Below are 12,928 nucleotides of genomic sequence, written 5' to 3' on the forward strand. Positions count from 1 at the left end.
ATGCCTTGCCCACTTCTGTAGTGATCAGCGCCCACTCCTCAACCGAGAAGGTACAACCCAGATCTACCTCCCAAGCCCGTTGGTAGAGAGCCGGAAAGGAAAAGGAGCCCCGAATATACTGGTAAAGAACAGAAATCGGTTTAGGAAGGTTCCTAAGGGTGACCCACAAGTGAGCCAAGGGATCGAGCGACTGAATAGGCTCCCGATCCCACTTCTGAGAGTGCAGAAAATGACGTATCTGAGAATAGGCCAGAAAATCTCCTTCGGGCAAGGCAGCGCTAATTCTGAAGGTTTCAAAAGACACCAGGACCCCCTTCTGAAGCACATCCCTAAAGGTGTGTAGTCCCAACTGCGCCCAGCGCACAAAAACAGAACTCTCCGGTAAAACATTTTTTAAAAAAAATCTTAAACCAATCCAACCCTGTTGTCATCCTGCGTTTAGGGTCTAATTTCTGCTGTGCCGCTCAGTTGTAAATGTTTATTGCACTAATTGCCTATCTGCTGATATATGTACCTGTGTTTTCAGCATCGCTGGCAGGCATGAGGCTGAAAGAAGGAGATATTGCAGTAAGTTTAACCCTTTTTTATATTGCCAAAATGTAGATGCAGAAAAGTTATAGATGAATGAGGCAATTTTCAAACAGTTTCCAAATTTCTAAATTTATTTTTATACCATCTATCCCATGTATCTAGACAGTTTACAATGGTAAATAAAGGGGGGGGGGGGTTGGATGAATGGGTATGGTCTTGTGGGTTCTTTGCTATAACTTGAGTTTGTCTTTCCTGTATATGATGCATTTTGTTGTCTTCCTGTTGAGCTCAATAAGATATATTTGACTACAATAGTAAAAAAAAAAAAAAGAAAAATATATTCTAAAAATATTAAAAAGGGAGAAAACAGAGTAGATAAACATGACACAAGTGGGGAATCTGTGGAAGGGAAGTAAAGTTACAATTCAATTAAGATGGAAAGAGGTAAGTACAGTACTTTAGTGCAACATACTTGCATATATTTTGCTTGTTGTATTTGCACCAGTTTTCCAAGAGAAACTTTGTGAGGCCTGTCACTAAAAAAATTGGTCAGGTACGATGTTCTCATGATTACTTGTTTGGGTAGAAAATAGCTTGCAAAGTACAGACAGAGATTTGAAAATGAATCTGTCATCGTATCGCATCCGCGCATTGTATCGCATGTGCGGATTTCCTCCTGCTTGACAAGAGCAGGCAGTGTGGGGCGGGGCTAGGATAGGATTGGGGACAGGACTGGGGCGGGGATAGGTGGAACTGGGTGGGCCTGGGGGCGGGGCTAGGAAGTCCTAGCCCAATGTAACATTAGGGTTCTTTCTTTCTGAATGAAAGGATTAGTGCTATCAGTGTTTGCTACATGAATATTGAGTTAGGATTTTTTTCAGGCTTTGTACTATTTCATAATGTGCTTGATAGCGGAGACATTTATTTTGCCTTTGCTCAGATAACATGAGAATCAAAATATTTTGTTCTAGAATGATTGACTTTGGAGAATTGTCTTATTTCTCAAAATATTGTGTTGTAGAATGACCGACTTTGGAGGTAGGTTATAGGGTTAGGTGTAGAGGTAGGTTATAGGGATAGGTGTTGAGGTAGGTTATAATGTGAGCTATAACTTTTAGCAGCTTGTTCCAGTTCCAGAATACAGTTGGATTGTTTCAGTTTAAAGACTTGTGGATAATCTGTCTTTTTAACTTTTTCCCTAGGTCAGCCTTGGCACAAGTGACACTCTCTTTCTTTGGATTCAAGAACCAACACCTGCTTTAGAAGGCCACATTTTTTGCAATCCTGTTGATGTTCACGCCTACATGGCACTACTATGGTACTCTTATATAAAAAATTAACATTTTTTTTGATCCATCAGTTTTATATATTTTTTAAAGCAATGCTTTTGTTTATGGATAAATATTTTATCAGACATTTATAATGGATTTCAAGGGAAGAAAATATATTCTTTGATAAATTGCAGGTTACAATAGAACTGATGACACCCTTGGAACCCCCCCCCCCCCCCCCGTTATACACCAGGGAAACCCTGGTAGGTCCTGGAGCAAAAGGGGGGGGGGTTCTGGGGATCTTTGTGTAGTAGGACCCAAATGAAATTTTCATGGATGGAGGGGTAGGGTTCCAGGCAGCATTTAATTTACTTGTGACACCCTTTAAGATGCTCCCCAGGTGCAGTGGCGTAGTAAGGGTGAGTGACGATCCACCCCCACCACTCGCGCACCCTTTTCCATTTTTAACTTCTCCAGCCTGAGCAGCAAGCCCACGTCGGTGGTGGGTCACCCTTTGATGTCATTTCCTAGGCGTGGCTCCTGGAAGTGACATCAGAGAGAGCGCCGACGCCGATGCGGGCAGTAACCTTGCACCGGCAGTAAGGAGAGGAGCGGGGAGGGGTGAAGAGGAAGAGGGATGCCCAGGGTGCACCCCCCCCCCCCATATTACGCCACTGCTCGGGAGTGATGCTTGCATGTTAGCTAGATCTGGACCGAATATCATATTTTACTATTCGGCCAAATATGAATAATGGAAAAATATTATTCGACCAAATACAAATGTTGAATATGAATAATAGGCATAGGGCTCCTTTTACGAAGGTGTGCTAGTGTTTTTAGCGCACGCTAGCTGAGAAACTTCCGCCTGCTTAAAAGGAGGCAGTAGCGGCTAGCATTTTAGTGCGCGCTAAAACTGCTCGCGCACCTTTGTAAAAGGAGCCCATTGAGTTTTAACAGATCAAAAATAATAAAAGAAACAATATGAAATCAGGGATGAAGTGTTTATTTCAGAAGGGTTTAGCACTGTAGAGCCCCAGATTATTCGTATTCAAATTTACTCCCCCTTTTACAAAACCGCAAGAGCGATTTTTAGCGCAGGTCTGCCGCTGAATGCTCTGTGCTGCTCCTGATGCTCATAGAGTTCCTATGAGTGTCAGGAGCAGTGCAGAGCAATCAGCGCACTGGCCTGCGCTAATAACCGCTTTTGCAGTTTTGTAAAAGGGGGGGGAGGTTAAATTTCTATTTAGCTGATTACAAATAATGTTTTCAGGACACTATTTGGGGGCCGAATCAAATATGAATATTCAGTACAGCCCTATTAGCTATAAAGTAGCATTATTTTTCCATTAATAATGCACAAAAGATACTGTGGGGTGGTCTACGTCAGGGATAGGCAATTCCGGTCCTCGAGAGCTGGAGCCAGGTCAGGTTTTCAGGATATCCACAATGAATATGTATGAGATGGATTTGCATGCACTGCCTCATTGAGATGCAAATCTATCTCACGCATATTTATTGTGGATATCCTGAAAACCTGACCTGGCTCTGGCTCTCGAGGACCGGAATTGCCTACCCCTGGTCTACGCCCAAAAGGCGGTCCAACTACCCACAGCACAGGCCCTTTGTACCACAAAAGGCAATGAATGAAAAAGAAAACATCTTGCTGCCAGAGCATTCGTACAACAGTGTTCCTCATGACGCCATCGGCCGTCTGACAGCCAGTTTGCTGTGCTAAGGCCCCCTGAGAAAGGCATTCTATTGCCAAAACACGGACCGTGTAGGGTCTGTTGATCCTTTTTACGCACAGTACAATGTTCATGTTTTATCACTGTTGGCATCTGTTTTTGACTTATTTTGTTATACCAATAAATTTTGATATTTTAACTCCTGTAAGTCCAGAACCTGGATCCATTAATAATGCAACTTATAAGGTCAAAGCAAACTGCATTATTCAGTTTGCATGCATTGCATCTCATTAATGTGTGTTATAGTAAAATAAAAATCACTAACTGATTTTTCCAGTTAGTGAATGTTAATTGGAAATGCATGCTAAATCAAGCCAACTGTTTACTCAGTTTCACTTAACAAACAGAGGTAGATATTCAGCCAGTAGCAGTGATTGGTTTGGGTTTTTTTTTTTTTGCTTCCAGCATAATATGCACAGTAGTCGAGTGGCCCTAGATATAGTACACCTCCTACAGAGGATTGGAAGATTTCAAATGAATTGACAGACTGGTTGATAATGGAGCAAATATATCTATTTCCATTCCTTAGCCCTGTGACCCTCTTGTAGCAATGATATGAGACTCCCACTAGTGCTATTACGGATTCTGTTGGAAAGGGGCATATAGATCCCTTTATTTCCTGTTCTGCAGTTACCTCAGAAGAACCCCTTAGGTGCCTCAGACAGGACCTTCAGGTGACTATGGATGAAGAGAATAGGAAAGATTACTCCCTCTCGCTACTTCTCCCTTCTCATAGGTATCTCAGGAGGGCACCTTGGGATCACATTGTCCTCTAGGACCTCATATGGGCCCTTTGGCTTTCTTGAAGGAATAGGAGAGGTTTGGGCCATATTCCCCCCCTTTATCTTGTATTATATTTTTTAAATCTTTTATTCTTTTCATATAATTACATCAGGTTTAAATTTGAAAAGGAAAGATGATCAAATAAGGAAATATTAATAGAAAGAAGCAGAGTAAGACTTCATTGTCCCCCTTTATTTTACAAGCCAGAATTAAATAAATTAGGGCTACTTTTACAAAGCCATGGTAGAGGTTTGTACCACGGGTCGTTAAGATAAATGCTCAGATGCTCATAGGAATTGTATGAGTGTCAGAGCATTTACCTCGCTGGCCTGCGGCTTTGTAAAAGACAGTGTTAATTAGGTACTGGCCATAGATCTCCTTTAGCGTAGAGAAAGAATCTCAACTGAGAAGGTTGGTAGAAAACATGTGGCACACTATCTAATCTAAGATATTGTCACGGAAATTTAGTCCCTAACGCCAATACTTCTTGATGTAGACATCAGAAACGTCTTCCTTCTGTCTTGGGTCCCTCTAGACATCAGTGATTTATTTATCCTAGCGCACAAATAATAAAAATAATAATGATACTGGTTCCAAAAATTGGTACAGTTAAAAATACTATCACTAATGTCCATGCCTTAGATAAACATCAAGGGTAAAAAGAAATAGAATGACTAATATTCTCTTATAAGGCTATTACCGTAAATACTCGAATATAAACCGATCCGAATATAACCCAAGCTATCCCCAAAAAGGGTGGGAAACAGGTTGACTCGAATATAAACTGAGGTTAGAAATTTGGGTTATCATGGTGAGCCAAAGACTTACTCTCCTTCCCCATCAGCTATCTCGTAAGTCATGAAACATAATACAAATATCTGTGATGCATATATCCCAAAGTAAACATATTCACAACAAGGCCCCTACATAGGAAAATGCAACTACAAACTTAAATAAATGTCAACAAAACTCAAACTTAAACCTCAAGAAACCATATGCAGTTCAACACTAGAGAAAGAGAAACAGCACTCTACACTTTGGGAAATAGAAAGCAATGTAAATTTACTGTAAAACTGCATTTTCTGTTCATGAAATTAAAAATAAAATTATTATTGTTTTCTACCTTTGTTGTCTGGCCATTTTATTCATGTTTATCCCAGTTTCTAGTTTCTGCTTTCTTCAGTCTTTTCTTAATTTTCTTTCCAGGGTCTTCAGTCAATTTGCCCCTTCTCTCCTTCCTGTCTTCTTTACTTCCTCTCCTACATCCATTTCTAACTTTAACCTTTTTCCTTTCAGTTATCCTCCATTTATTTTTCTGCATCTCTATCTGCTTCTATTTACAGCTTTCCACCTCCCTCATCCTATTATTCTCCAGGTTTTGCTAACTCTTCCCTCTCTCCCCCTTCCAGCATCTTCTGTTTTTTTGTCTTCCCCCCTTTATTTTCACTCTTCTAACCAGTATCTTCTCTCTTGCCCCTCCATCCAGCATATTTTCTTCCCTCTTTCCTCCTACACCTCATCTCTCTTTCTCTCCCTCCACCTCCATCCAAGATCTTTCCCCATCACCTTTTACCCTTTGCCTCTTCCAACACTACCTACCTACGGGTCTGGCTGTGGGGAATGGAGTTGCAGGTCAGGGGCAACTCTGACATGCGAGGCAGGCAGCTGATTCCTCTCAGTGGTAGCCACGGTGGTTGTCCATGCTGTTTGTCGGCCACTGGGAGGAGGGGGGACTGAGGAGTCAGCGACGCATCCTGGTTGCGATCAGCCCTGCCTTCGGTCCCGGTCCTGCTAAATTGGCTGATAACAATGAAGCCAGAAGCCGCTGGGACCTTCCCTGTTGCCAAGTTTTTCTAGGCTTCCCAGGTGAATGAAAAGCGTGCCTGCGGATGGTACTGCCATTTGCATGTACTTTTCCAGCAAAAATGTATCTGCAGGTAAAGCAAGGACAGTATCTGTGAGTGTTTGGTACCTGTAGTGAGTTTCAAGGCAAAAGTACATGTATGCCTTGAGTTTGAAAATTAGTGCAAATCCACTGGTAAAAGTGTGCAGACTCTTTGTTCCAGTACTGATAGATTCTAAATTTACTACTATTTCTCAGAAAACCATGAAACTGAGGTTTTGTTTAAAATAAATTTGTATGGATGAAGAACTCAGAAAGAGCAGTATTTCCTTAGGAAGAATGTACTCCTGATTTGGATTGTTTGCTGATTGCTGTCTTTTGAACATTTTGGTTTATGTTTTTGGTGGTTAAGCTTTAAGAATGGTTCCCTTATGAGAGAGAGGATCAGAGATGAGTGTGCATCAGGCTCCTGGGATGAATTTTCAAAAGCCCTGCGATCTACACCTATTGGAAACAATGGAAATCTGGGTATGACTATTGACAATACAAAGCAACTTTCAATACTGTATCGGCAAGGGTTAGGATTTAGGGGTGGGAAGCCCTCACTGAGGGGATGATTCTCAAAACTTAAACATGCCTTTAACATGCTTGCTAAACCGGTTCGAGCCGGTTTGGTGTTCATGCATTTTAGTGGTGGATTATCAAAACAGCTTACTGTGGTCTTTTCTGAGTTTCTTAGTGGTCTCCAATTCTGCCATGCAAATGTACTACAATGAGGTCATTAATATTAAAATGAGTACTCCGAGTGATTCTCTATCATCGCCCTAACCTCTTTGTGCAAAATTTGCTCACAGGTCTGAGCTGTCGTAGCCTTACTTTCTGATCAGTGATTGAGCACTGGCTGGCTCAGGCACTGACAGGAAAGTAAGGTTTGACAGCTCCGACCCCTCTAGGCAAATTAAAAACAACAACAACAACAAATTGAAGATTGGCAGGAGAGATGCCCACTCTCTCCCGCCGTGCTCACTTAACCATCCCTGGCAGTGGGAGGGTTGCCCACTCTCACCACATCACATAACCCTCCGACACCCCCTGGCAGCGGAAGGAATGCCCATTGCCTTCCGCCGCCATTGCACATCCTCCCGGCACCCACCCCTGGCACTGGATAAAACATGAATCACCACGTTGATGCTTTGGCAAATTTAAATGCAGAACTTTCTTGATATGGAAAGAATGATAGTATGAAGTAAGAGATAAAAGAAAATGAATAGATTTATACATTCTTGGGCTCTTTACATCCTTGTTTGAGAAGTATATTTTTAATCCCTTGGGACTATAAGAGTCCTAGAGTTTGCAGATGGAAGATTATATTTTTGCCTGTTTTTGGGATTGCCTGCTCAAATAAAGCGATGTAATAGGTTTTGGGAAGGTAATTAGGAGACTTTTGTATATTGTCTTCTATTGTAAAAATTATAAAATCTTAATTACAAAAGATTTATTCATAAAATATTTCTTACTTGCTGTGCTAAGGGGCTAGTGGGGTCCACCATTATTAACTCAGGGTACAGCATATGGCTGGCCTATGTTGCTTTGTGTTTTCAGGAAACTACAAATTCACATGATTCTGTCCATGTATAAAACCTTGACTTCTTTTTCTTTTTTAAGGATTTTATTTTGACGTGATGGAAATTACTCCTGAAGCCATTGGTAGTCACAGATTCAGTGCTGATAATCACAAGGTAAAAATATTATATATTCTGAAGCTTGAGAGTGTTGAAATCTAGCAACTCCAAACGCTGTCGATCACGTGCAATTTATGATGGAATTTTGAAAACAAAAGCAAGAATTTGATCTCGGAGGTTACCTGAAATAAATCATGTTGAACTTCTAAAACACTGAATTTTGGGGCTATAGCAATGCATTTAGAAGGGTGTTTGTTGAATCATATTAGTTGTCCTGTCACATTAGTTAATTTCCTTACACATCCAGGGTGGGAGGGAGGGGGCTGGGAAGGCATCATTATTTCTTGTATTTAGTTTATTGAAATTTTATAGGTGGTTATACTTTTATGGATGAATGGGAGGGGGGGGGAAATGATTGTTTTCAGAATGTTTGTATATTTAAAGTGCTTTTCCTGATTCGTTTTTTGTTAAAAATTTTTGCAATGCACTGTTAATATTTGAAAATTAATAAAGATTTAAAAAAAAGAACTTCTATAACAAATCTCAAATCCTTAAAGCTGCCCATAAATATTTGCTTTAGTTTTATAGACAATAAGTGGGGAATTCATAATAGACTACTTGGGTTGTAAATCTAAGAAGGCACCTATGTGCTTTTATTAAATAAGCTCTCAGGCCCAATAGTACACAAATATCTATGTCCAAACTGATAACTGCTTCAAAGACTGTGTAGATGTGTGTGCGGTGATGGGACAAAAGCGCAACGGACAAAACCGCGCCGACAATAGAGAGCAGACAATCGCGCGCAAGACTCCAGCACGCTGCTGTAAAAGTGTATTTTAAAGGGCTCCGACGGGGTGTGTGTATGGGGAACCCCCCACTTTACTTAATAGTGTTCACGCTGCCGTTGGGGGTGGGGTGGGGGGTGGGGGGTGTATCCCCCCACATTATACAGAAAACTTAACTTTTCCCCTAAAAAATAGGGAAAAGTTCAGTTTCCTCTATAATGGGGGGGGTTACAACCCCCCAAAACCACCCCCAATGGCAGCGCGAACACTATTAAGTAAACTGGGGGGGTTCCCCCCTCACACACCCAGTTGGAGCTCTTTAAAATAAACTTTTACAGTGGCACGCTTTGACCCACGCGCTTATGACTGTGAACCGTGTGTGCACTTACTTTATGCTTATACCTGTGTATTTTCGAAAATCCATAAGTGCATTGCGACTTCACCCTAAGTTTACCTACTATCTGCCCCAGGAATACTTATATGCAGCACACATATATTAGTTCACAAGGAGGGCCATTTTTGATTTGGTGTCTAAATCCGAGTGTAGACGTTTTGCGGAACTGGTACAAAAATCCAGTACCAAACATGCCTATTTTCAAAACTGCAAAACGTCTTTCTTGTTGTTCTTTTTAAATGAATATTTGAGCTCAGTGCATCTATCTTTTTGAACCATTAAAAAAAAAAAAAAAAGTCCAAGTGAGAAACGCATAGAACTAGCCATTGGAATGTAGGAGGGTTAGTCATTTGTAGTAGACTGGCTACACAGACATCCCAGCAGATCAGTGGGGCACCTCAGTGGGCATGGCAGTGAATTTCACATAAAAATTCCCAGGTACACATCTTACCATAACCCCCTTATGGTTTATGGTGAACCCTCCAAAACCAAGCCAAAACCTGCTGGACCCAACTGTACACCACAATAGCCCTTATGCCTGAAGATCTCACCTATATGTACATACGGTGGAATCTGGGTGAATTTTGGAAGGCTCACATATTCCACCATAACTGTAGCAGTTATGGTGGAATATGGGCCCGAGTCCCCATCTCTAAGGTTGACTGCATTGCCTCTAGGCTACTCCAGGAACATTCTTGCTATTCTACTTGGGATCGCCATAACATCTGAAGCTCTCATACAGGCAGGAATATACTGTTTCAGTTTTTCTCAACTTTTTCAAGCCAATTACCCCCTGGGGGGGTCTGGGGCGGAGCTTGGACTGGAGTACTCGGTTGATATGCACCGGGGAGGGGCTTATAGGGGGTGGCCTAAGGGATCTGGCCAATTGAAATCTTAGGCCACTCCCACTGCATCCTACCCTGATGGGGGTGGGGGTGAACTTTCATGGGGGTGGATGGTGTCGGCAACAGGGACTGGGCATCCCTTCTGCCGGGGAACATTGCAGGGGGGATCGCAGGCTGTCAGCATGAGGGTTTGGGCATTCCTTCTGCCTGGGAACATTGCGGGAAGGTTCGGGAATTGTGGCAGTTGAGAGATTGGGCATCTCTCCTGTTGCAATTGTTACCGGGGGGGAGGGGCGATTCGCAGCAAGTGTCGGATAGGAGGGACTGGGCATCTTTCCTGCCACGATCAGTGCGGGGGGGGGGGAGGAGAGGGGGACACGATTCTCTAACCGGTGCTTATGACAGATGCCTGTTGGAGAATCGTGCTTTTAGGGGAAGGACTGGTCTCTTCCATGTCTAAAGTCTTGTTTTGGACGTTTGGGGCTTGGGTGATTTTTTTTTTTTTTTTTGAGAATAGGGCTTAAAGGTAGACATAGTGGCAGTATGGGCAATTAAACTCCTGAATGTACAGGTAGGCCATTCTCGAAAAATCGTTCAAGTGCCGATTTAGATATCTTGCAGGTCATCTTTCCTCTGGTATGTCTAAATCTTAAGGGGAGAGTGTTAGAGGCATGTTCTGGGTAGGATTAGGGCAGCTTTAGGGCTTGGACATCTTGCAGGGATAATTAAATTTTTTAAATTAATTAATTAAATTTGTTTTCTATCTCGTTCTCCCCAAAGAGCTCAGTACAGGTTACAGGTTAACATACATAATATAAAGCAGGGGTGCCCAAAAGGTTGTTCGCGATCGACCAGTCGATCACGAACTCGTGTTGCCTTTGCGTTCTCCCTGTTCTCCGATGCCACAATAGGCCAGCAGCAACTTCAGAAGCGCCGGGCCAGCCAATCACTGCATGGCTGGCCCGAAACTTCCTCTCCAACGTCAAAATTGACGTTGGGGGGTGGGAGGGGGGAGGCTGCTAGCCTGTTGCAGCATCAGGAAACAGTGAGAACTCGGCGGCAGCGGTGGTTTGGGGGCCTGTTCCCAGACGTCGGCGGTGGCTTGTTCCCAGATGTCAACGGTGGCTTGGGGGCCTGTTTCCAAACAACAGCCCTGGTGATGGCCTGGGGAGAAAGAAAGGGGAGACAGAAAGACTGGGAGGCAGAATGGGGAGACAGAAAGAATGAAAGGGGGGGCATGGAGACAGAAAGAAAGAAAGGGGGCTGGGAGACAGAAAGAAAGACAGCAGAGAGAAATAAAGTAAGAAATGGGGGCAGGGAGACAGAGAGAAAAAGAAAGAAAGGGGGCATGGAGACAGAAAAAAATAAAGGGGATGGGGCAGGGAGAGAGGAAGAAAAAGTTGGACTCATGGAAGGAAAGAGATGTTGGTTGGGGAATGGAAAGAGGTCTGGAGGAGACGAAGCATGCAGTAGTGGATTTTAGCGCAAGGAGCCTATGAGCGTTGAGAGCAGCGCAGCTCCCTGTGCTAAAAACTGCTATTGCGGTTTAGTAAAAGGGGAGGGGGTATATTTGTCTATTTTTGCATAGTTGTTACTGAGGTGACATTGCATATTTTAAAGTCATCTGCCTTGACCTCTTTGAAAAAAAACCCCCTGAATATAAATGATGATTAATATTTTTTCTGCGTACAGTGTGCTTTGTGTTTTTTTAAATTTTATTGTTGGTAGATCATTTTGACTTGGGTCATTTTAAAAGTAGCTCGCAAGCCAAAAAAGTGTGGGCACCCCTGCTATACAATTAACAGGTTACAATTTGCCATAGTACAGAACATGTTTTTTGATGCAAGTTTTATCCTAATTTGACACATACCAATATACAGTTTACAAGATAAATTTGACATAGTTACAGTGCAAGATTTATCAATATAAGTTTTTATCCTATGTTATACATACCACGGATCTAGTACCAATACACATTAATCTTTCTTTGTAATCTATTGGCCTTAGGCAGGGGAGTTGGGTGAAGAGATATGTTTTTATTGTTTTTCTAAAGTTGAGGAGTCCTTTAAGGGATCTGATCTGCAGGGGCAGTTGATTCCAGTGGCTTTGTATGAAGTGAGTGTAGGAAAATCGTTTGGCAGTTTGCAGTTGAAAGGCATGACTAGGGGGCGTTTTGAGCCATATTTTTTCCTGAGAGCAGAGGGACCTGTTCGGCAAGTACGGAGGAAGCTTAGTCATCATGTAGCCCGGCACCATGTCATGTAAGGTTTTGAACACTAGCAAGAAGTTCAGGGCATTATTCAGTCGTTTGGAGTTAGACCTGTTTTAAAAGCGCCAGATGAATCAAGCATGTCAACTTTGGGTTTAGGTTATGGAAAGAACAGATGGTCAACCAGGGTGAAAGTTATATTTCTAGGACATGATATCAGTTAGAAATTGAATTTCTTATTTCAATGGATTGTGTTCTGATTATGAGGCTACAACTACATTTTATTCAGATGGATATTACTTTCCATAGTAAATGTTGATAAATGTAAAATATGGTGAGCACTAGAAGTCTATTTCAACAATGAACACTCAAAACCTTTCTCAACCTCATATGGAATTCCACAGGGCTCTATTCTTTCCCCTCTTCTCTTCAATATTTTTTTGTCCCCTCTTCTAAACATCTGTCAATCTATCGGTTTTACATTTTTCGCTTATGCCGATGATATTCAATTATTGCACCCCATCGATCCAGGAAATCCAGACGAAATTTCAATAATCAACAAGAAATTAGACTCAATAAAAGAATGGTTGAGCACCAACAAATTGGCTTTAAATATCAAAAAATATAAAAAAAACAAAATCTATGATATTCCCTTGGAAAAAGGACATTTCACTGGACACAGCCTTTGTCCTAGACAATATTCCTTTAGATTCTGTTTCCTCATTAAAAATTTTAGGTATTATCGTGGATGACAAGCTTTCATTTCACGAGAACATAGGGAACACCGTTAAATCATGCTTCTATAAATTACGTATGATTCGTTCTATATCCAAGTTTCTT

General features: G+C 41.9%; 1 protein-coding gene across 6 annotated transcripts in view; it reads left to right on the plus strand.

Annotated features, from left to right (window-relative positions):
- Nucleotides 1-12,928, plus strand: part of XYLB (xylulokinase) — a 162,742-nt gene that overhangs the window by 96,591 nt on the left and 53,223 nt on the right. For all 6 annotated transcript variants that reach the window (XM_033931698.1, XM_033931697.1, XM_033931696.1 and 3 more), the window contains 4 exons: nucleotides 527-567; nucleotides 1,734-1,849; nucleotides 6,586-6,701; nucleotides 7,839-7,912. In XM_033931698.1, the coding sequence (XP_033787589.1) occupies nucleotides 527-567; nucleotides 1,734-1,849; nucleotides 6,586-6,701; nucleotides 7,839-7,912 (347 nt within the window). The remainder of the gene's footprint in view (nucleotides 1-526; nucleotides 568-1,733; nucleotides 1,850-6,585; nucleotides 6,702-7,838; nucleotides 7,913-12,928) is intronic.

This window comes from Geotrypetes seraphini, chromosome 2, assembly GCF_902459505.1.
Source record: "Geotrypetes seraphini chromosome 2, aGeoSer1.1, whole genome shotgun sequence".
Lineage (NCBI taxonomy): Eukaryota > Metazoa > Chordata > Amphibia > Gymnophiona > Dermophiidae > Geotrypetes > Geotrypetes seraphini.